The sequence below is a fragment of the Equus caballus genome, chromosome 25 (assembly GCF_041296265.1).
Source record: "Equus caballus isolate H_3958 breed thoroughbred chromosome 25, TB-T2T, whole genome shotgun sequence".
Classification (NCBI taxonomy): domain Eukaryota; kingdom Metazoa; phylum Chordata; class Mammalia; order Perissodactyla; family Equidae; genus Equus; species Equus caballus.
Genome location: NC_091708.1, coordinates 41,843,621 through 41,866,607, shown reverse-complemented (window position 1 = coordinate 41,866,607; position 22,987 = coordinate 41,843,621). Strand labels below are relative to the sequence as shown.

Here is a 22,987-nt window from a genome sequence, read left to right as displayed (position 1 = left end):
CAGGTGAGGGAGGAACAGGGTGGGGTCTCCCGGCCGGCGGCCTGGGCACAGATGGCGTGAGTCCAGTGTCGCCCGGCCCTGGGCTCGAATGCTCTCGTGTGACCTGGGTCATCGTCCCTCGATGGGGGTTCAGTGGTGGGAATGGGGTGTGCTCGGGGGCGACGGTGATAATGGGGGCCCGCCTGTCTGGAAGCTTCTGAGCTGTGGGTGACTGGGGAATTGCGGTGCCTGGAGGCGGCCTTCATTCCTTGCCAGGCAGTCAGGGGGGCCCAGACTCAGAGGCGGCCCTGCCTGGGGGGCCAGGGCTCAACGAGGTGACCTGCTGCTCTGCTCTTCCTTCCACCCACCCAGCAACCAGCCGCTCTGCGCCTGGCGGTGAGCAGGTCCCTCTCCCTGGTGGGGCTCGTGGTCCAGGGCAAGTTTCCTGGACCGGGGATCCGCTGGTCCCCCAATCCCAGCTTTCATCAGATTCTCAAAAGGATCCGTGCCCCAGAAGAGGGTACGAGTCACCCTCCTGGGCACACGAGCTCCCACAGGGCAGGCTGGGATGACTGCTTCTCTCTCCTTAAGGCCTGGCCTGGAGCCTGGCTCTGGGGATACCCAGAGTGTGAGTGAGCCAATGAATGAAGTCAAAGGGGATGACTATTGCCTTGCTGAGTGTCACCATGGGGGAAGGGAGGAGGAGCCCCTCCCACACTGAGAGGAGGGCTGAGGACACAGTCCAGAAAGGCTTCCTGGAAGAGGCGGCATCTAGCTGAGCCCTGAAGGAAGAGAGCAAGTTAGGCTGGTAGAGGAGGAGCAGGGAAGCAGATGCTTCAGCCAGAGGGAGTGGCCTGGGAGCTAAGTGTTTAGGTGTGGCCTGAGCACATGTCGAGATGCGTGCAGCCAGGTGGATGTGCGCCCCGGGGCCTGGGCAGGTGCGGAGAGAGGAGGGGTGGACTCTGAGTCCTGGGGGCGTCTGTCACTGCCGGGCAGGCTCAGGAATTCTCTCCCTCCCTTCCCTGGGGGTCTGCTGTCCCCCTGCACTTCACCCCTGAGCCCATCCTCCTCTGGTGCCACGCGGGAGATTCAGGAGTTGCCTGTAGGGTTTGAACTTACGGAGGAGACGCTCTCACTCTTGCGTATCTACCCACGGTCAGACCCGCGATGTAAGAGGCATCGCTACTTTATTATCGCTAAGAAAGCAGGCAAGGGGCTGGCCCGGTTAGGTTACTTAAGTTCCTCTTCGGCGGCCTGGGGTTCGCTGGTTCAGATCCCGGGTGCGGACATGGCACCGCTTGGCATGCCATGCTGTGGTAGGTGTCCCACATATAAAGTAGAGCATGGATGTTAGCTCAGGGCCAGTCTTCCTCAGCAAAAAGAGGAGGATTGGCAGCAGATGTTAGCTCAGGGCTAATCTTCCTCAAAAAAAAAAAAAAAAGCAGGCAAGTTGTCAGTCACAACTGTGGGATGCCCCCTACCTCGGAGACGTTAAACTGAGAAGAGAAAGTGCATCTCAACATCGACGACACGCAGAAATAACACTTTGGGTGGACAATAAAAAACCAAACACCTCCAGATGCTCTGTGCACATCGATCATAAGATAATAAAAGCCGCTAATATTTATTGCACAAGCACAATGCCGCAGGCGCGGCTGCAAGAGCTTTACTATACCGGCTCATTTAAAGACGCGTCTCGAGTTCAGAAAGTCGGAAATGTGGGGGAATTCAGTCGGAGAAGGTGCCTGGCTCTGGGAGGAGGCAGCAGGCTGGAGATCTAGTCAGCTCTGCTTCGAATCTGCTGTGTGGCTGTGGGCAAGCCCCTCACCCTCTCTGGGCTTCAGTCTCCCCATGTGTCCAGTGCTCCGTGGCCGCTCACTGAGCTCCTTTGGGCTGTGACTGGGTGCTGGCACCGTTACAGCTCCGTCTTCCTGAGTCTGCACGCAGGCACCTGCATGCAGGCGGTGGGCATCGTTCTCGCCCCCATTTTGCAGGTGAGGGCATGGCGGCTCAGAGAGGTGAGGTCCTCACCCAAGGTCCCCCTGCGGGAAGTGGCAGCGTGGGGGCCTGAGCCCGGCCTGTCTGGCTGCAGAGGGCGAGACTTCACCTCCAGCCCTTACCAGACCCTGGAGGGCTCCTTGTGGGGAGAGGTGGCCGCCCCGTGCAGGCCACATGGGGCAGGGCAGGGCCAGCGAGGGGAAAGGGCCTCTCTCTCCATCGGTCTCCCCGTCTCTCTGCCTCAGTTTCTCTTCTCATCCCCTCCATCTCTGTCTCCCTGCCCCTCTCATTCTCTCCATCTTCCTGTATCTTCGTGTGTCTCTGGGACTCTGGCTCTCATCTCCGTCTGCCTGTGTGACTCCTTCCCCTGTCCCCAAGAAGACGGCCCCCTCTGAGCCTTGTCCAGGCCTCACGTGGGCCAGAGGCGCCGCCCGGGGCTGCCTGGGTCCTCCTCGCGGGCAGGGCTGGAGGCCCAGCTCTGCCCCTGATGCCGCCCCTTCTCTCTCTTGTGCATCTGTCTGTCCGTCTCTGTCCGTGTGCCCGGGGCCGGCTGGCAGCGGCTGAGCTGCGGCTACGTGCTGTGCACGGTGCTGCTGTCCCTGGCGGTGCTGCTGGCCGTGGCTGTCACCGGCGCCTTGCTCTTCCTGAACCACGCCCGCACGCCCGGTACGGCGCCCCCGCCCGTCGTCAGCACCGGGCCGGCCGGCGCCAACAGCGCCCTGGTCACTGTGGAGAGGGCCGACAGCTCGCGCCTCAGCATCCTCATCGACCCGCGCTGCCCCGACCTCGCCGATGGCTTCTCCCGCCTGGAGGGCGCGCAGGCCTCGGTGCTGCGGGCACTGAGCGAGCAGCAGGCCAGGCCGCGGCTGGCGGGCGAGCAGGAGCAGGAGCTGCTGGACACCCTGGCTGCACAGCTGCCCCAGCTGCTGGCCCGCGCCGCGGAGCTGCAGGCCGAGTGCGCCGGGCTGCGGAGGGGCCACGGCGCTCTGGGCCAGGGGCTCAGCGCCCTGCAGAGCGAGCAGGGCCGCCTCGTCCAGGTAAGGACAGCGTCTCTGGCAGGGTTGGGGGTGGCGGGGTTGTTGCCACCACAGCCTGCCACGTGCTGGGCGCCTGATGTCCACAGCCTCACTTAATCCCCAAGTGCCCGGGGACCAGAGGCTGTTGCCATTCCCATCCACAGATGAGCAACTGAGGCTCAGAGAGGTGAGTCTATCATCCAAGGCCACACAGCTCGTGGCGCCAGGATTCAAACCGTTTCCTACTCTCTGTCCTGGTGACCCTGCGTATTTGCATAGCACCCCGTGTCATCCAACAGTCAGGTCAGACCCAGGGCTCGAGGGGCTTCCCAGGTGCTCCGGAGGAGGTGGGATGCAGGTAAGGCTGGTCGTGGCCTCCATCAGTAGGGAATCGAGGTTCAAGGTCACGTGGCTGGTCGGTGCCACATGGCCAGAGAGAGCCGCGCCCCCTCTCGACCCCCTGCCCCACTCCCTGCTCACAGCTTTCCAGGGAAGAAGGGACAGTGGAGGGAGCCCAGCCAGACCCTTAGCCATCCCCACCAGCCCCGCCCCATCCCCGAGCCAAGCCAGGTCCCAGCAAGCGCCAGGTAGACCTGAGGGAGGCGTTTCCAGCGCTGACCACGCCTGGAGCATCAGCCAGAACGTCCCCCCAGAGGAGCAGGGACTTCGGGTCATCTCATCTGCCTTCTGCCATTTTCCAGGAGAGAAAACTCAGGCCCAGAAGGGGTGGTGATTGGTCCAGGGTGTGGCCAGGTCAGCCCTGGCATCTGGCCTCCGGGTGCTCTGCCCAGCCTCCAGCCCTGTATCCCGTCACCCGGTGACTCAGGTCCTCAGGGACCAGGGGGTGAGCCCCACCCCCACCATCCGTCCCAGCCTGTTCTGGACACCTGGATGACCAGGCATTCGGTCACCTCGCCGCTCATGAGCCATGGGCCTTTTGCCGCCCTCTGAAGGCTGCAGCTGGAGGGAGTACATTGCTCATCGTGCTGTCTGGGTGACCGAGGGGAAGGCGGCGCTCCCCTCCCGCGCGGGGTGGAGGTGGGGCGTTCAGCTGCCTTCCTGCTGCCCCTCATCGCAGGGCTCGAGGAGCCCCCCCCAGGCTTTCTGGGTGATCTGGGCCCCCACCTCGCTCTCCACATGGCTCAGCCCCTGGTCAGCCAGGCCAGGCCAGGCCAACAAATGCTCACCCTTAGGGCAGGTGGAGGATGGGGGTGGGGCCTCGGGGTCTCCCGCCCGCCCACCTTCGCAGAGGCCTCGAGCTGTTCCCTCAGACTCACAGCTTTCCTGGGGCCCAGTAGTGCCCCGGCTCGCCTGGCAGATGACTTCTCCAGAGGATGTTTAATTTCCCGCAGACTCCGGGTGACTTCGGAGACGATGAGTCTTGCAGAGCATGTCGAGGTGGCTCCCTGCTCCTCCTCTCCAAGCTTCCCAGACCCTCAGCTGATCAGCCCAGACCTGGGCTTCTCAAAGCAATGCCCGTGGGCACCCCCGTCAGAACTGCCAGCGTGCCTGTTAAAAGGCACATCCTGGACCTTATCCCAACCCACGCTCCCCCGGGTGTCGACAGTTCAGCAAGTACCAAGGGGACTTGTGTACACAAATGCCTGAGCCCACTGGCCTGGGAGTGGCAGAGCCGAGCAGTTCTGCCCTCAGGGTTCGAGTTGGCAGAGGCAGCATCCAGTCCAGGCTCCAGCAAGTACCAGGTGTAGGACCTTGGGCATGTCAGGTGCCCCCCGGGGTGTGTCCCCTCAATTCTAAAATGGGGACAACACAGTCCGTACCCAGGAGGATGCTGGAGCTCCTGACTGTACCGGGCTCGGCCACATCTGACACTGGAGAGATGCCACATCAGCGTCTCTGTGATCATTATGCTGGAAATTGTTGGTAAAGTGACGCTCCAGCCCATGGGGAGCCACCACTGAAAACCCCGTTCACAGTACTAACGATGGGGACCGCCTGTGCGGGGCCCACGCCGGGCGGTAACAAGCCCTTTGCAGCACAGTCGCCCCAGGAGGTGGGAGTCATCACCCCATTCTGTGGAGGGGCAGACGGAGGCTCAGGGTGGCAGAGCACCTTGTCTCAGCTCGGTCATGCGACTATGAAGAGCTGGAAGCGGCAACTCTGATGTCACCGCCTCTAAAAGCTGCCAGCTCCTCTTGAATGGATCTGCACAGCACAGCGAGCAGGGACTGACTCTCCCCATTAATTCGGGGCATGTTTATACATACATTTTCAACTTTAATCATTTGCTGGTTTAAACGGAGGTCTTCCCTGCCCGTTAGGGAGAGCGGGCCGTGCCCGATGCCTGAGTTTTTCAAGTGTGTCGGCTTCGTCACAGAAGGATGGACAATCCCCTGGAGACTTAACCAATGAGTCTGATGACTTGGCCGCCAACACCCTGCAGGGTGGCCCCCGCCCTCTGCCCCCCGGGGTGCTGCCTGCATCCCTCTGGAGGACTCCCCCGACAGGGCCTGCCCACAGGACACTGCAGTGAAGCCCAGGGAGAAACGGGCGGCTTTGCCCACATGCCCCCGCCCGTCTGGGCGCCCCGCTCCCCGGGCCGCAGCCTCACTGAATCACCTGCTCAGCAGAGGAGAAAGTGACAAGGAAACGAAGAGCTTTGCAGGGCTCCTGCTTCCGGCCGAGCCGAGAATCATATTTTGTAAACTGCCAGCACTGTATATTTCTATTTTCCTCCCTCCAACGAGCTATTATCTGGCAGATGACAGGTTCGGTGTGTAAAGACCCAGCAGGCCCCATGCTGGCTGGCTGGCTGGCTCAGTCTGCCCAGGACCCTGCCTCCCCTCCTCGTGGTCCTGCAGCCTCCTGGAGCCCGGGGTGGGGAGGTGATAGATCCCAGACCCCTCAGGCAGCAGGCACAGCTGAGAGGTCCCAGGGAACAGCCGTGCACTTGCTGAGCTGCAAACCTCCGGACCGTGATCGTGGGGAGGGCGGCCGCCAGCTCAGCGGTGGGAATGAGTCAAACAGAGGACACCCACTGGGTGCTCAGGCCCGGCCCACAGGCCGTCATGAGTCTCCCACCACCCGCCCCCGGAAGAACAGCTCCCGTTCCGGCTCCTGGAGGAGGAAGCTGAGGCGGGGAGAGGTACAGGGACTCCTCCAGGGTCCCTCGGAGCAGAGGAGGGGCCTGAGTCAAAACCCAGAATCGACGCCAGAGCCTGGGTCTGAACCACTGTCGCTGTTCCGCCCCCTTCCTGGGCTCCTGATGCAGCCCCGGGCTCCTTTCCTACCAGTCAGCCCTGGGGAAGTGGCCTGAGAACATTCTCCATCAGGGACCTCTCCTTCTGGGCCTCAGTTTCTCCATTTGTAACGGGAGGTGACAACTCAAGTCCCCACTCCTGGCAATGCTGTGGGGTGAGGTGAGGCGGTGGACATCAGAGAGCTGTGGAAAATCAAAGCAGCCTTTGCATGGAGCCGGGTGGGGTGGGTGGAGTACCCCAGGGTCCCCCTCTGTCACGTGCAGTCCCCTGCCTGAGGGTGCTTTGTAACCTGGAAGGTGCCGTCCGGATTTGCATAACGGGGTGGGCCGAGTACGACCACCCCGTGTGGGCCCCATACTGTGCTAGGTGCTTCCCTTGCGTTGTCACCAGTCCCCATAGCAGTGGGGCCGGAGAGGCCATGTTAGCCCCGTTTCAGGGCAGGTTAAGTCCCTCCCCTGCAGGCCTCTGACTGGGAAATGGGGGAGCTGGTTTGCACCCAGCGTTGCCTAACGCCAGGCGCTGCCTCCCCGTGCACAGCACGTGCCTCTGACAGGCGCCTCCCCTGTGAAGGGGCAGGAACGGGTGAAGGACAGGGCGGGGCAGCAGGGCACAGGTGTCTGCGGGAGCCACTCTGCTCCCTCGCCCCTCACCCCGTCCTCTGAGATCTCTGACTCAGATGGCCTTGGGTCTGGGCCAGAGAAGGGCAGGGGCCACCGTTGTGCCGGGAGCCCACCTCCAACTGGGGGACGTCAGTGCTGGTAGCCGCCAGAGCCCCTGCCCCCTGCGCTCACTCCTGTACTCCACAGCTTCTCTCCGAGAGCCAAGGCCACATGGCTCACCTGGTGAACTCCGTCAGCGACGTCCTGGACGCCCTGCAGAGGGACCGGGGGCTGGGCCGGCCCCGTGTCAAGGCTGATCTTCAGAGGGCGCCTGCCAGGGGATCGCGGCCCCGGGGCTGCGCCAATGGTGAGTGGGGTGGGGGGCTGCCATCCTTGGGTGCCCCGGAGAGCAGGGAAGGCTGGACGGAGGGCGCCCCACAACGAGATGCCCGGGCCCAACCTCAGTTTCACGGTGGCCCATGCCTTGTGCCCCAGCGTCCCCGCCCCCCCAGCCCTGATAAGGACCCTGCTGCCGTTTGCCAAGGACCTCCTGCGGCCAGGCAGCGCTGAGCGCCCTATCTGCCCCTTTTCCTGGCCCACAAGATGGGTTCATTGTACCCATTTTCCAGATGAGGAAAGCGAGGCTCAGAGAGGGTGCTCGCTCACCCAGGGAGTGGCAGAGCCAAGGTCTGACCCCAAGGCCGGTGCTCTGGAGCCCACGTGGCATTACCGGCTGGACAGACAAGTCAGAGAGACCCAGGCACAGAGGTGGGCGGTCAGGCCCGGCCTCCCTGACGGCATTCCCTATCTCAGGCTCTCGGCCACGCGACTGTCTGGACGTCCTCTTGAGCGGCCAGCAGGAGGATGGCATTTACTCCATCTTCCCCACACACGACCCGGCCGGCTTCCAGGTCTACTGCGACATGCACACGGGCGGGGGCGGCTGGACGGTGAGTCTCCGGCTGCGCGCTGGCACGGCCAGGCCCGGGTGACCCAGGAGGCTGTGCCCGTGAACCGGGGTGCTGAGCGGCCTCACGCAGCCTTCCACCCTGGGCCCGGCCCTGCCTGGTGCCCTGCGGCCCCCACAAACCTGCCCATAATCTCACCGAAGAACCACACACCCACAGAAACCTGCACGGGGCAGCTGGAGGTCGTGAGTGGACCCTGGGGGGCCCTCAGGGGCAGATCTTAAGCCCCGTTGCCTGTCTGTGGGGCCACCTGCTGCTCCCTGAGCCCCGAGCCCTCCCTGAGCAGTGGTTCCTGGGGGCGTGGGCACGGCGGGGTTGGGTCCTGAGATGCAACACAGCACCAGGTGCCTGGTGCAAGCGTGAGATGAAGGGCGGATGCGGGCGGCTGCTGGCTTCGAGTTATCATAGACGGTGCGCACTCGGGAGATGGCAGGGCCCCCCCCTCCAGGAGCAGAGCCCCCGGGGCATCCTGGGAGGAGCTGTTGTGATCGCCTGTGGCTCCTGCCTGGGTGGGAGGTGAGAGCAATGAAAGGTTCAAACTGCAGATGGAAGGCAGGGGTGGGACAGCCGCAGGTGGCTTTGAAACCTCCCTGGAGGTGGGAGGAGGGGTGGAGTGGTGGGCAGGGCCCCGGCTGGGAGACCCCAGGGGGTGTCCCGACCTGCCAGCTGGGAAGCCCCTTCTGGAGCAGGTGGGCACACTTGTCTCCCATGGTCTCTGTTCCGCCGACTCGCCTCTGCCCTTGATGGGGAACGGAATGCATGGGCCTGGCTGCATCCTAATAACGCTTTCCCTGTGGACGCTGAAATCGGGATTTCATGAAATCCTCGTGTATTCTTCTTCAAATGGTATTCAAATAATATTTAAACGTATTCTTTTTTTGATTTTTTTTTTTAACCATTTAAAAATGTCCCAATCATTCTTGGTTCATGTGCCGGCTAAAAACAGGCAGCGGGAGGGGCTGTCCTGGGGCTGTGGGCCGCTGGAGCCTGGGTGGCTGAGGGTGGGAAGGGAGCTTGCTCCTCCTCCCCCTCCAAATCAGTGGACTTGCGGCATCTCCTGGGGCTCAGCCTTGGGTGTGGGCTTCAGCGGGGCGCCACTGGCCATTAGGTGACTTGGTGCAAATTTAAAAAGTGCATGTCCTGACCTTTGGGGACATGGCTTGGCAAAGAGAACACATGTTCTTGCCCCCTTGGCCAGGTGCCCTTGAGCAGTGAAGAACCTACACCACTGTCCCTGGGCGTCTGTGTGCCACCCTGAAAGCTGCTTAGCCTCCCTAGTTGGCTGTGGCTGGGATGCCCAGTGACAATGGAAAGCAGGACCCTAAAACTGACTCTTCAAGGAGTCTCGGCTTCACATTTAATTTCAAATGGGCAATTTTGAGCACCTGCTGTGTACTGGGTACTGGGGATGTGCGAGACGGGGAAGCCCCGGTCCCAGTCCTCCCAGGGAGCTCAGAGTCTGCTGGGGTGTGGGGTGGCAGAAGTCACTGCGAGCAGAGGTGGGGAGGCTCCGCACACGCTTCCTGGAGAAGGGGGCATTTCTGATGAGCCTTCAAGGATGGGATCTGAGTGAGCAGGGAGGAGAAGGTGTTCTGGGAAGAGGGAGCAACTCGACAAGGGTCTGGGAATCAGGAAGCACGCAGCATGTTCTGGGAACAGAGTCAGCTGGGGCGGGTGGCGCGTGAAGAGGTGAGGCGAGTGTTGTCAGTATCCTAGGCTGCAGGGTGTGGGGCAGGCACTGGGGAGCTATTGAGGGTGCTGGAGAGAGGAAAGATGAGATAAAAACTGTGCTTCAGGAAGCCTAACCTGACTGTGCGTGTTCTTGGGAAGAACAGGGAGGGGAGGGAGGAGGCAGTCCCCTCACTCGGCGGACAGGCCCGTCACTGAGCCCTTGTGCCGGGGGCGGAGAGCATGGCCTACACTCTTGGGCTCTGACATCCACAGACAGACCGGGGCGTGGCTCTGGGTCCTGCTGTGTGACCTTGGGCAAGTTACTTAAGTTCTCTGAGCCTCAGTTTCCTCAGCTGTGAAATGAGAACACCCACCTACCTCACTTAGAGGTCTTAACCGCGGGCAACAGAAAGTGGCTGATTTAAGCAGAAAAGGAACGTACTAGAGGGAGGCTGGGAGGCCCGGAAACCAGCTCAGGGCCACACAGCCAGGAACACAGCCCTCCAGACCCGGCCAGGGGTTGCCTGGTGAGAAGCCCACTGCCCAGGGCTGCTGCTCCTGAGCGCTGGACACAGCCACACCGGGCACGGCACCCCCGCCGAGCTCCCACTGTGCCTCCGAGCGAGAGTCCGTCTGGCCCGGCTTCTTTGCCTCCCCAGCTGCTGTCAGCGTCAGGGGTGTTCCTGACTGGGGGCTTGGGTCACCTGCCTACAGCCCTCCCCACAAGGGGACGAAGCAGCCAGAGTCTTCAGCCACTGCAGTGGCCATGATCCCTGCCTCCCACCAACCTCAGAAGACGGGGAGGGACGGCCAGCGAGACACACGTCCACTGTGGTGTGTGGCTTCGCGGGCTTACCAGGCTGCCACCGCCAGGTGCTCACGGAGCATTGTGCCCAGGTCTGGCCGCTGTCCCATAGCTACTTATGACAAGGAGCTGCGCCCTGCGCAAGGCACTGGCAACCCACCAGTGGCCAAGATGTGTGTCCCCACCCCCGCCGGGCTCCCCACCAAGAGGGCATCCACGGTGGTCCAGGGAACGGTGTGGGGACCTGGAGCAGGGGCGTGTGCTCAGCGGTTTCCCGCGGTGCCCACAGAGGCAGGCGGAGTGCCTCCTTTCTCACCACGGAGCGTGGTGGTGACTATTTTGGGCGCAGTGATGTCCAGGCAGAGGGGAGAGAGAAGCTCCTAGAGGGGAAGGCAGCCCGGGTCAGTTTTGAAAGGGGTCAGCCGTTCCGAGCAGGGGTGAGACAGGGAGGGGCGAGTGAGGCGGGCGGGCGGGCCAGGGGCCAAGACGGGCGTGGTTTGGAGGGCAGTGCTGGCCGAGAACAGCCGAGAATCCCCCCGAGACCCAGAGACAGACAGACGGCTGAGCCCCTCCCCCAGCTCCGGAGGAGGGCCGTTAAACAGACTGCATCTGCGTCTAAAAGCTCTTTCGTTTTCCTAACTCACAACATCTGAGTTATGGCATTTGCCTCTGGGAACCCCTCGGCCGGCAAAACAGCGCCAGAGCCCAGAAATCAGAGTTAAGGGTTAGGACAGGCTTAATGAAAGACCGAGACGCCGGCCCGGGCTGTGCCTCTCCACTCCGGTGGACTTGAAGCCAGTCTCCGGGGGGAGTCAATCAGGATCTGGGCCGGGAGGCAGGTGATTCCTAGGCGAGGGCTGGGGGGCGATCGGAGGCGAGTGGGTGAGGACTGCCGGCCTCCTGGCCCTCCCGCTCGGACTCCTGGATCCGGGGGCCCTGGAAGAAAGGCCGTTCTCGGCCGAGAAGTGCTTGCGTGGCCAATAAGTGTTAATATCCATTTAGGCTTCCGTCAAAAGCAATCTCTTCCCAGCTACCTCTGGGCATCTGTCAGGATCGCCTCCCTGCCACATGGAATCTCTCGGAAACTCAATTGTTGTTTGGGGGAGCTGGCCGCTGCCTCTCTGGACCCCAATACCATCCATCCTCATTAGGCTCCCTGTCCAAACTGCCGGGCCTGGAGTGCTGGCACCGGATGGCCCTCCCTGCTGGACAGGGCGCCTGGGGCAGGACACACCAACCAGAGCCTGCCTCCCGCAGACACTGGCCCAGGCGAGGATGGCGCTCGGCAGCCCTGCCCGCCTGGGGGACGCTTTACAGTTTATAGAACCACTGCGCTCGCCAGCACTGCAGTGACGCCCCTCCAGGCTACAGGGCAGCCTCAGAGAGAGCAAGAGATTTGTCCAAGGCCGCCCTGCAAATGAGCAGCCCGCCTGGGGCAGCACCCAGGCCTCCTGCAGCCTCACGCACGTCTGTGGAACTGACTGTCACACGGTGGCACTCATTTATGCATGAGTGCCAGCCATGGGCCAGAGGATTTGGCAGCAACCTCCCGGCCTGGTGGGGAGCTGGACAAGTCGGCTGACTTGTGCGAGGGCTGCCGGCGGAGGCCATCGGGGAGCCCAGATGACAGCCCCACCCCACTAACCCAGCCGGGGGCGGCCAAGAGAGGTCCAAGTGCTGGGAGATGGAGCGGAGTGAGGCAGGGAACAGAGTTCCAGGTGCGGGAACAGACGTGCAAGGTCCACAGGGAGATGGCGGGGCTTGTCCTGGAGCCACGGTGGCTCAGTTCTGCTGGCACACGGAGCTCGAGGGGCAGGGTCGAGGTGGTGGAGGCAGCAGGGCTGGGCCGTGTGAGGTGCTGCAGGTGCATTAGGAGCTGGGCTTTCTCCCGAGGGCAGAGTGGGCTCCCGCCGCCCCGGGATCCCCCAGGGAGGGAGTGACCCAGGCTGTGGGGCCAGGGGACTCGGGGGCTGTGGGGGAGCCACTCAGGGAGTGTGAACTCCATGGGTCCTGAATCCTTGCTGCAGAGTCGGTGCTGCCATGTGGGAATGAGGCCACGCGTGGCTCCTTGGGGTGGGGAGGCTGCAGGGGCCGATGGACACACGCCTCCAGGTGGCCTTTCAGCTTGTGTGGCCACTGGTGCCAGCTGAGCTCAAGCCTCCTCTCCATGATGAGCAAAGGCCACAGGGGCCCAGGCCACGCAGGGTCACACCAATTGTTTAAGGCCACCCCTGAACCTGACACACACACCCCCTCCCAGAAAAGGAGGGGCGAAGGGCAGGGAGGAAGGGCCACTCCTGCTGACCTGTGACCCTGGGCAAGGGGTCTTCCTCGCTGGCCCAGCGTGGTCGCCGTGTCCTTTGGGAGGCCTCCCTGACCAGCAGGTCACCCCCATGCTCCTTCTTTGCACCCGTCACAGGTGCGGCTAGGTGATCACCGGTCCAGGTGTTGCCGTCTGTGTCCCAGCCAGGCGAGCCCCACGGGGCAGCGACTGGTCATCTCGTGGCCGCCAGAGCTCAGGGCTGCGCGTGGTGCTTGCACACTGTCGCCACCCCCTAAATACTTGCAGAACGAGTGACCGTTGGTGTCTTTGGGCGCTGTCGCCTCACCTCTCTGAGGCTCGCTCTTCTCACCTGTTCAGTGGGCCCAACAGTGCTGCTCACGTGGGGAGGGAGTCTGATCCTCCGCAGGCTGCTCCCCTGTGAGGGAGGGGGCGGAGACGAGGGGCGCAGGGGCGGGGCGGAGCCCTGGGGACTCCCTGTGACCAGAGGAACCTGGATCTGCCCAGGAGGCTCTTATAGTCAGGCGGTGTTTTCACAGAGGAGGGAGATTTGTAGAAATAGAGGCCAAATTTCCCCATCTGGAAGGTGACGTGGAACGAAGCTCACCTCCCCCGCCGTGTGACACTGGAAAGGTCACGTCCCCTCTTGGGGCGTCCCCTTCCTCCTCCGGCCAGCAGGGGAGCCCTCATGTCTCAGTCAGCCTCCTGGCAGGGCCTGGGGACCCGGGTGGCCATGCCCAGGGCCCAGTGCAGGTTTTGTTCGGTCAGGAGCGCCCAGCTCAGCATCAGCAGACTGGGTCCCCCACCGCCCCGCCTCTCTGCCCCAAGGCACGGCCTTGCTTCCACGGAGATCTGCCTGTAGCAGCACCGCCACCCCGACCAGACTGCCAAACCCTTGTCTGTGCGTGACCACTGGGGACACAGAAACCAGGTCCAGTCAGCATCTCCTACCACAGGGATCTGCCACAGAATCATTGTGCTCCGAGCCCTGACTCGGATCCACAGCACGGCCAGCTGCCCCCAAGGCCGCAAGCCGAGGGGCCCAAGCCCCCCGTTCTGCAGGGCGACCACACTCTGCCAGGCAATTTACTGTCGCTTGCAGTCAGCCAGATCCGATACGCCTCGAATTGGCTCCACTGCGAGAGAAACCCGCCCCTCCCCGCGTGCCTGCTCCCTCCCACCTGAGCTCCCAGGCAGGGAGGGAAATCTTTCCCTCGCTTGGAGGACATCAAAGGAGCCGCCACCAAGTAGCCCAGCCCGCAGTGGGATCCGGCTCAGGAAGAGATGAAACGCTCCCAGCCGCCCCGGCCCTCAGCCGGGATGTGGGCGCAGCCCCCAGCCGGGGACGCCACGCTGGGGAGGCCGGGCGGGCCGCAGGGCTGCAGGGCTGCCAGGGGCCTTGGTCCTCCCTGCTCGGGCTGAGGCTGTGGCTAGTCCTCCTTGCCCCAGAGGCTCTGGTGGCAGAAGGACCTGCCGAGACATCAGTGGGCCACGCTGCTACCTGCTTGTCACCGGCTCCCCACTGCTCTGGGGAGTCCTGGGAGCCCGCACACACGCTCATAATGACCGGTGACAACACCCCCACGTTCCCTGACCGATGTGCATAGAGAGAGCCTGCCTCCTTCCAAGGCCGTTTGGAGTCCTCAAACTTCTACCGCGGACGGGGTGGCGCACGTGGAGGCTCAGCGTTTGATAAATGGCAGCTCTGAGCGGTGTCTGCCAGGAGCCGGCAGGCGCCGACTGCCAAGCCTGGGAAACGCGGCAGGGCGCCAGGCCCGGGGGTACCATTTTCAGTCACAAACAAGGAGTGGGCCCGCTTCCTTCTGGGCGTGGCAGCTGGTTCGGAAGGGGAGGGAGGTGGCCGTGGTGAGGCTTCCTGTGCGCCACCTGGTCCACGCTTTTGCATCTTCGCTGAGACCCCGCAGGGGTGACAAAGGGGCTGCTGGTGGTGCCTTTTTACAGAGAGGGAAACTGAGGCTCGGAAAGTGTCCATGACTTGTCTGAGGGCACATGGCCTGTGCGAGGCAGAGCCAGGATTCGAACTCAGCTCGGCCTTGTTCTGGAACCTGTGCCCTTGCCAGCAAGCCTGGGGGCTCCCTGGGGGCACTGCCCAGAGGAGTCCAGAGGGGATGTGCAGAGTGACTGACTGCCTCCCAGGAAAGCCAGCCAAGCCTCCCAGGGCCGCCTTTGAGGGGGGCCGCATCTGTTCCATGTCCAAGTTTTTTGTTCTTTCGGAACCAAATCCGCCTCAGCTGCAGCCGTCCACCTCTTCTCCTGGAATCGACTGCGCAGGAGGCCTGGGAGGCTGGTGGCACCACGGCTGCATAGCCACCACGACCCTGCCGGTAACTGTTTCTGCAGCAGCTTCATCAGCATCTAGGAGAAATCTCAGATGCTGCCTCCTGGGGACCCTTCCAAGGTGGCAGAGATGACCCCCCCATCTCACAGGTTTTGGACCCACTCAGCCCCCATCCCTTGGGCCTCAGCTCCACTGACTACCTGCCAAGACCCTGCCCAATCTGCAGTTCAGCTGAGCATCTCCTCCAGGAAGCCCTCCTGGACCACCCTCCCAACCGCCCCAGCAGACGGTGCCTCCTCCGCTGCGCTCCCAGCACACGTGACAACAATTGTTACCATCATGCAGCGTTGGTATCCACCAGCACAGTTAACCATCCCTGCATCCTTGTGGGTAGAGCCTATTATAATCCTTGTTTTACAGATGAGAAAACTGAGTCACGAGGATCGAAGAAACATCCCGGGTTAGGAGCTGCTCTGCCCTGAGACTGCTGGCTTGTGTGTCCATCTCTCCGGGGGCTGTGAGCTTTCTGAGGCCAGAGTCACCCCTGTGGGAGCCCAGGCACACAACAGAGGGCCTGGGGCAGCCACCCTTCCATTCTGCAGAAGAGGGGAGCCAACACTTAGATGGGCCCACAGCCTGCTGGCCGGAGTCTGGACAGAACTTGGGTCTCCTGGTGCCAGCCCAAGGCGCTTCCTGGGGCTGGCCCCGCTCAGCTATGACGGGGGCAGGTGGGCTGGAAGGTGTCGGGGAGCAATGTCCACCCCCAGCCACCCTCAGTCTCTGTATTTGTGCACTGACAGTCTCCCCTCTTCTGGCCTCAGTGGGCCCCAGCACCCCAGACTTGAGGCACCCTCACTCTGCAGAGGCCACCTCACCTCCAAACCTTAGTCTTCTCATCTGCTAAACGGAAGCATGAAGCGTCCCCCACCCGGGCTGTTGGAGGAGGCACTGGCCAGCGCTGGGGCGACCAGGGACCAGGCTCCAGCGCCCAGGATGAAGACCCGGTGCCCTTGGCACCTTGGCAAACAAGGAGCAGGTCACACAGGCCCCGTCCGTGGAAGGCACCAGACCTGCGGAGCGCGAGACGGTCCCGGAGCCCGTGTGACTATCACACGGCAGTGAGCCACGCTGCAACTCCCGCCCTCCCGCCCGCCACCCCACTCCTTCCTTTGAATCCGCCGGCACCATCTGCAGGACCATGTGGGCCCAGCGCTCCCCTGGCAGAGCCCCCTGAGCCGCACTTGGAAGGCGCGCCGGTGGCGAGCGGCTGGCTTTTGAGAATCCGCACCAGGAAAACACGCTCGTCTGTCTGCCCACTCGCGGCACCTGCGCAGGAGGCCGCGGTGGCGGCAGGCGCGTCTACATCAATCAATTTGCAGCCCGAACCCAAGGGAGGTGCCCGGGAGCTGGACCGACAAATATTTTAGCCTCAAAATTAATACTCATTTTGTGTCCCTACCTTTCTCCTCCTTTTGTTGCCTAAGCCAGGATTCATGATCTGGGGGCAGGGCAGAGGAGGCGGACGTGGAGACATCACTCCTTTACTCGCTTCCCTCTCTGCATCTTCCTGTCTGGCTCATCCTTGCTCTGTAATTGGAGGCCTCTGCTTGGTGACATCCGGCCATCCAGCGTCCCTGAAGTCCAGCTGGTTCCAGAAATCTGAAGCTGCACCTGCAGCTCACTCTGGCATGCAGCTCACATACTCCTGGGGCCCCGCAAGAACCAGCAGATGACCTGTGGCCTCGCACACTTGGAACCTGCTGGCCACGTCGCGCTGTAATCGGCTCGAGGGTGAGGCCAAGGTTCCGTGTCTGAGATCCAAGGAGTAAGGACAGCCCATGGCAAAGGCCGGCCACGTCCAGGGCAGCGTTTCTCAAACTGCGGGTCGTGATCTGTTGGCAGGTGGAGAAATCAATTGAATGGGTTGTGATCAGCAGTATTTTTTAAGTCACAGAGAGGGTACAGGGTAGAGAACATCAGAGCCCACACAAAGGCAAGGCAAGTGCCATTTCAGGAAGCTTTTGTTTCGGATACAAACGCCCGTGAGCGTGCGTGTCACCATGTAAACTGCATTTCCCTGGGTCACGGTCCAAAAGTCTAAAAGCCACTCCTGTAAAGCTGCGTCACGGATGTGTCTCGGCCCCTCAAGGGACGGGTCACAATTCATCACTGCTCAGGTTACAGTGCCCTTGTTGGCAACGATCGCTGCGGCTCTGAAGCTGGTGCAGATTCAAACAGTCTCGTCAGGAATGTCGGCCACGCTCAGAGGACTGCAGAGAACTTTCCAGGTGGAGGAGAAACGCAGGCAGGCCCAGGCGGCCCCTGACATGCGCTCACCCCCGCTGATCATGCACCCAGCCCGCGCGGGTCACACCTATGACCGGCACCCAACACCCGAGGGCAGTGGGAAACGGGGGCCAAGGGCGGTGGTCTTAGAGGTGGGCCCTTGGCACGAGAGGCTGGCAGGGAGACATGGGGGCACGCCCCAGGTTTGGGACGCCCTGGTCCAGGGCAAATGAGAGTGTGGATGTGAGGGGTGAGATGCTGGCCTTCGGGCATGGGGTGTGGGTCAGACCACCCACTCCGCTGCTCGAGGCCGCCTGACTTCTGGCCAGTGTCAGGGCTTCTGTCCACTGTAACGAAGAGGGGGGCCAGGGCGACACAGAACAGGGCCGCCGGGGTTGGGGTGAGGATTTGGTGAGTACTGTGTGCCCTGGACGAGGAGGACCCAAGGACAAGCATCTGCCATGGTCGGCTCTCAGCACCCGTCGGTCTTGGCCACTCTGCCCGTCCATCCAATGTCCAGTTTCATGCCCTGCCCGTGCCCGGAAGCCTGGCACCCCCACTTTCTACTTCCTGATAGTACTAACCGGAAAAACAATAGTGATGGCAATAATAATACCAGCTATTGTGCCATTTGCTCCTCGCTGAGGTCCTGGGAGGCGGGGCTTATCAGGGGGTGAGGAAAGTGGACCAGAGCAGAGGGATGATTTACCCAGGCCACTCTGCAGGTAAACGCGGGGCCCAGGACCCTGCCCTTCCTCCAGGGCCTCTGGTTAGGCCCCCTGGGATGGCTCAGGGAGGAGAGGTGCAGGGCCTGGGCTGGAAGGAGGACACGTGTGGCCTGGGGCAGGGGCTGAGGGGGCGGGGAGGGGAGGAGACCCCCTCTGGGCTGCATTCCGCAGCTGGCATCACTGCGCTCTGCCTGCGTGCCAGGCCCTGCGCTTATTCTCGGTGGACCGCCACAGCCTTTGGGGGAGGTGCTACTATGGTCCCCATTTGACAGATGCGGAAACTGAGGCTCAGAGAGGTGTGGTAACTCCCCAGAGCTCTAGAGCCCGGGTCTGTAACCCCTGCTCCCCACCCCCGACCCCTCTCCCCAGTCCCCCAGAGTCCCCCCTCCGGCAGACACGGGCTCCCAGCTGCCCGACGCCTTCTCAGGGGAATGTCGGAGCTTCTGCCGGGATCAGGCTGTTCAAAGGGCGCGTGCTCTGGGTCCGGATCCGCAGCCATCAATAGCTCCCCGCGCCTCTCAGATCTCCCTGAGCCTGATCGAATTTCCTTCCGAGCGCCGGGCTCTCCTGAGGACTTCCGTCCGCATTTCGGGGGCGGGCGGGCCGGGTTTGAGGTGGTGGAGCCGGAGAGAGAGAGGTCATCTCCTCCCGCCCCCTGACGTCAGGGCTGCCCAAAGGCTGTGACGGACGGGTCCCCGCGGACCGCCGCGGAGCATCCGGGCAGACGCCGCGCCGGCCGTTCCAGGCGGCTGAAATCAGGCTGCTGAGTAATGGAACTGGCGGCCGCCGGCGCCGCAGCCACATCTCTAACCTCCGAGGCGGCACGGACGGCGGTGCTGCCTCTGCAAACGAGCGGGGAAGAGGCTGGTTCAACAGAAAGGGGGCGGGCGGGCGGGGCGGGGGGAGCGCGTCGTCAGCCGAGCTTGTAAACTCCGGCCGGACCAGCGTGGTGCTTATTTCAAAGCAATTTAACCGATGGGATTCCCGGCTCCCAAATCAGGAATGTTGTTAAGATGAGGGACGGGCGCAGCTCGCTGCTGCTCGGCCCGGAGTCACATGCTGCGGCCGCGGCCTCCTCGTCCTCCCCGGAGAAGTGGCTGGAGCTCTGGTTTCTCAAGCCCCAGGGACCCCCTGCCCGGTTGTTTTTTTTTTAATGGGGGGGGGGGCCCTGCGTGACTCTGGGGAGGCATTATGAGAGATGGAGCTCCAGAGGCCAAGCCTGTGTGTGAGCGCGTGTGTGTGTGTTCTCGATTTTTAAAGGCTAGAGAATGGGTTTTGTTCGGTTTTGTTTTGACCTGGGAGAAGACAGCGGGACCCTTGCCCAGCCCCATTATTATTTAACCCGTGGGGAAACTGAGGCCCGAGCAGGCCCAGTGCAGGTCCCACAGCGAGGCCGCAGAGGTGGGCCCGGGCGCCGGGTGTTCTCCACCCCGCCCCTCACCGCTCCACCGTGATTCCCTCCTGAGGGGACCTCTCGGGGCCTGTGGCATCCGGTCTGTCCCCCCTCGGGCCACCCCAAGGCTCCTGGGCTCCTGCTCTGCTCCGGGCCGGGGCCGGGGGCCCCCGGGGCGGTGGGTGCCAGCTCTCCATCCCCCTCCTCCCTTCGCAGGTGTTCCAGCGCCGGGAGGATGGCTCCGTGAACTTCTTCCGCGGCTGGCAGGCCTACCGGGACGGCTTCGGCAAGCTCACAGGGGAGCACTGGCTAGGTGAGATGGCTGAGCCCGCCCCAGGGGGGACGCTCTCCCCCTGTGCGGCCTGGACCCAGGGGGCTCTCCCCGGCCGCGGCGGGCCTGTGTGGCTCACAGCCGCTGCGGTCGATGCTTTCAGTGTGAACGAGGTCAGCGAGCAGGAAGCCAGAGCAGTGGCTCCGCGGAGATGTGTGCTTTTCCCGGGGTCCTGGGCCCTGGCCGCTGGGGTGGGGCCAGCTGTGGCAGGCGCCGGGCTCAGTTCTAGGCGCCAGGAGGACCAGGGGACCCAACACTGCCTTACCCTCGGGGTCAGCAATGCCCGATGGCTGTGCTCTGGACACCAAGGGCCCAACTCCCCAAAAAGCAGCCAGTCCGTGCTCCCGGGCACGGTTCCCGCCACCCCCATGGCACAGCGGCCCGCTTCCCACGGCTGGCACCGACTCCTTGCCTGGCACGGACTCCTTGCCTGGCACAAAGTCAGGGCAAAAAGCTTATGTTACTACTGTTGTTGTTACTATTATTTACTTACTGTTTATCTTTAAATTCGCTCAGTATTTTAAAATTTGACTGTCTTACGTAATTTTATTCTGAAAAATAACATCCATAAAAATCACAGGGCTGAGGTCCTGTAGGTATCTGGGGGAGAGCTGTGGCTTGAGGTGAGGCTGGGTTTTGTGTGTGTGGTATAATTCCCCATTTTAAAGTGTACAATCAGTGGTTCTCAGTATATTCACAGAGTTGTGCGACCATCCCACCATCTAATTCCAGAACATCTTCTCCACCCCAAAAAGAAAGCCGGTGGCCCCATTAGCAGTCACCCCGTTATATTTTGACATATATTAAAATAAGCATGGGGCACTGGGATGACGTGTTCCCCTGAGCATCCTTTGAAGGACCCAGTACACCCCTCGGTATGCCTGTCCCACGTTAGTGTCCCTGGGCACTGGTATCTGGGCATGGCCCCCAGCCGGGCAGGAGGGAGAGGAGGTCAGAGCACAGGTGTGAGGGGGTGGCCAGCAGGAGCACCGCCCGGAGGGCTGAGTGCCGAGGTCTGGACTCCAGGTGGGAGTCAGGAGGGTCCCAGGTCTGTAAGGACTTTCAGTGGACCCCTGGGGGAAGGGGAGGGTCAGCCCCAGGGGCAGGGTCCGGGTGCGTGCCCACTGCTCTGGGTACGCTGTCCTTTGCTTAATGTCCGTCTCCCCTGACCTGGGGTCCACGAGGGCAGGACTTTCTCTGCCCTGACCTCCGCCGCGTCCCCAGCACCCAGGCAGCTACTGGCCACAGGAGAGGCCAGACACCCCGGTGTGGACTCCATGACCACTGTCCCCACTTACTGTGCACCTCCTGTGTGCCCAGCCTGTGGGGAGCATTTCACGTGCACTGGCCCAACACCTCACGCCCAGCCTAGGCCGGTGGCAATGCTGTTGTCCTTCTCTTTTGTGGATGATGAAACAGAGGCTCAGCAATGGAGGCCGCTTGGCACAAGTGACACGAGTCACAATCGAGTGTGTGTGTGTGTGTGTGTGTGTGTGTTGAGGTGGGGGAAGCCCAGCCAAGCTTTGAACTGTACCCTCAACTGAATGAATAAAAGCAGAGGCAGGATGGGGGTCGGGTGAGAGAGAAGCTTCTAAGAAGGGAGACCCTTCACCCATCCCCCTGCCCCAGGTGCGTGTGTAAAGACAGAGAGAAGGTGGCCAGGTGGGGGCCCTGTTCCCGCACCACCACCCGCCCCTTGGAGCAGTGTGGGTGCCGCTGCCGCTCGGCGGCATCTTAATTGAAATCTATCGGCAGCCACCGAGGGTGCAGAGGAAGCATTTAAGCGGGGTCTTGATTAGCTCCCAGCAGCCAGGGAGCCTGATGAGAATGTCAACTCGGGCCCAGCCCTCAGCTCCCCTGCGCTCCCTCCCTCTGCTTTTCCACACTGCCGTCCCCTCCTCCTCGAGTGTTTTGTCTTTTCCTGTTGAGTTACAGGAGCTCTTTACATATTAAGGTATTGATCCTTTGTCAGATACACATGATACATATTTACTCATTTATCTTTCAGCTTTTTTTTTTGTAACATTATTGCTTATTTCCTAGCAGTTTAAAATTTTTATGTAGTCAATTATTGCCCATCTTTTCCTTTCATATCTTCTGCATTTTAGGCTCTGTTTTCCCCTCCCGGTTTTATTTAAAATGTCTCTTGTAATTTTTCCAATGCTTTTCTGGTGTTATGCGTTAGGCTCAGCCCTTTAATCCCTCTGGGAGTTCGCTGGGGTGACCGTTTCCCCTGGCCATTTTCATCCACTGGCTCCTCCTTCCTTTTGCTCTGCAACTGGAACCCTGATGGATGATGGGGTCGAGTGTCGGCTCACCATCCAGGGGCCCGCGGAAGCGGGGGTCGAGAGTATCCTGGCAGATCAACAGGGCTGGAGAAATGCAGGGCGAACAAGGGAGGGAAGGTGACCGAGAGAGAGGGAGGGTGACGGGGGGGTGACCGAGGGAGCGACAGCAGTGGGATTCAAGGGAAGAAGGGTGGAGATGAGGGTGAAGTGAATCCAAGGCCCCAGCATCCCCGCCTCGCCCTCCTTCAGGGCACCCCGCCCAGGGGCTCATGGGGGGGTCTTTGGGCACCAGCAGCCATTCAGGGGTGGGGAACGGAATCTTCCAGCATCCCCACTGGGCTGGTCTCCTTCTTGCCCTATTTCTGATTCAGATTATTCGTCCTGAGCAAGAACTGAATAAGAGCAAGGAGTCTGGGCCTGGGTTCAAATCCCAGCTCCACCACTTACCAGCTGTGTGACCAGGGCCAGTTCCTTAACCTCCCTGTGCCTCATTTCCCTCACCTCTGAAACACGGACAATAATAGCGCCTGCCTCACTGGATCGATCGTGACGGCCGTGGCAAACGCCTGGATAACGTGTGCAATGGGCTGGGCACTGTTCTGAGAGCTGAACAGGATTCTTTAATTAAACTGGACTCCTTCTAATTGCGCTGGACTCATTACTCCACAGGAAGCTCTCAGAACAGTGCCTGGCATTTTCGAGTGCTGTCCATGTGGTGGCTGTTGCCATTGTTGCCTGTCGCCTGCCTCCTGCCCTTTACAGTGTGTGAGGTCCTGCTGGCCCCTCGCATCAGCCCTGGGAGGGGTGCTGCACAGGTGTGCAAGCTGGGCCCAGAGAGGGAGAGCGGCTCACCTGGAGCCCCCAGCCCGGGGAGGAGAGGAAGGCGAGGGCCCCGGGCTGCGGTGGGAGATGCTGGGCAGGTCCTGCATGACCTGCGCCCGGCTCCTTCTCTCAGCCCTGGCCCTGGATGACGGGACCAGAGGCCTCCCTCTGGGCTGGCCGGGGGTGGGTCGGCCCAGCTCTGACAGCCATCGCAGGCACAGGCTGACCCACGACGTGGGGCGTGGGGCTCAGGCAGGGACGGCGGGAGGGGGAGGCTGCGGAGGTGTCACTCGAGGCTGATG

The 22,987-nt window shown here is 62.0% G+C and overlaps 1 protein-coding gene across 2 annotated transcripts in view; it reads left to right on the top strand.

The window, feature by feature from the left end:
• FIBCD1 (fibrinogen C domain containing 1) overlaps positions 1 to 22,987 on the top strand; it is a 36,466-nt gene that overhangs the window by 7,952 nt on the left and 5,527 nt on the right. For both annotated transcript variants that reach the window (XM_023629156.2, XM_070250864.1), the window contains exons 3-6: positions 2,535 to 3,014; positions 7,021 to 7,180; positions 7,627 to 7,763; positions 19,461 to 19,557. In XM_023629156.2, coding sequence (XP_023484924.1) covers positions 2,535 to 3,014; positions 7,021 to 7,180; positions 7,627 to 7,763; positions 19,461 to 19,557 — 874 coding nt within the window. The remainder of the gene's footprint in view (positions 1 to 2,534; positions 3,015 to 7,020; positions 7,181 to 7,626; positions 7,764 to 19,460; positions 19,558 to 22,987) is intronic.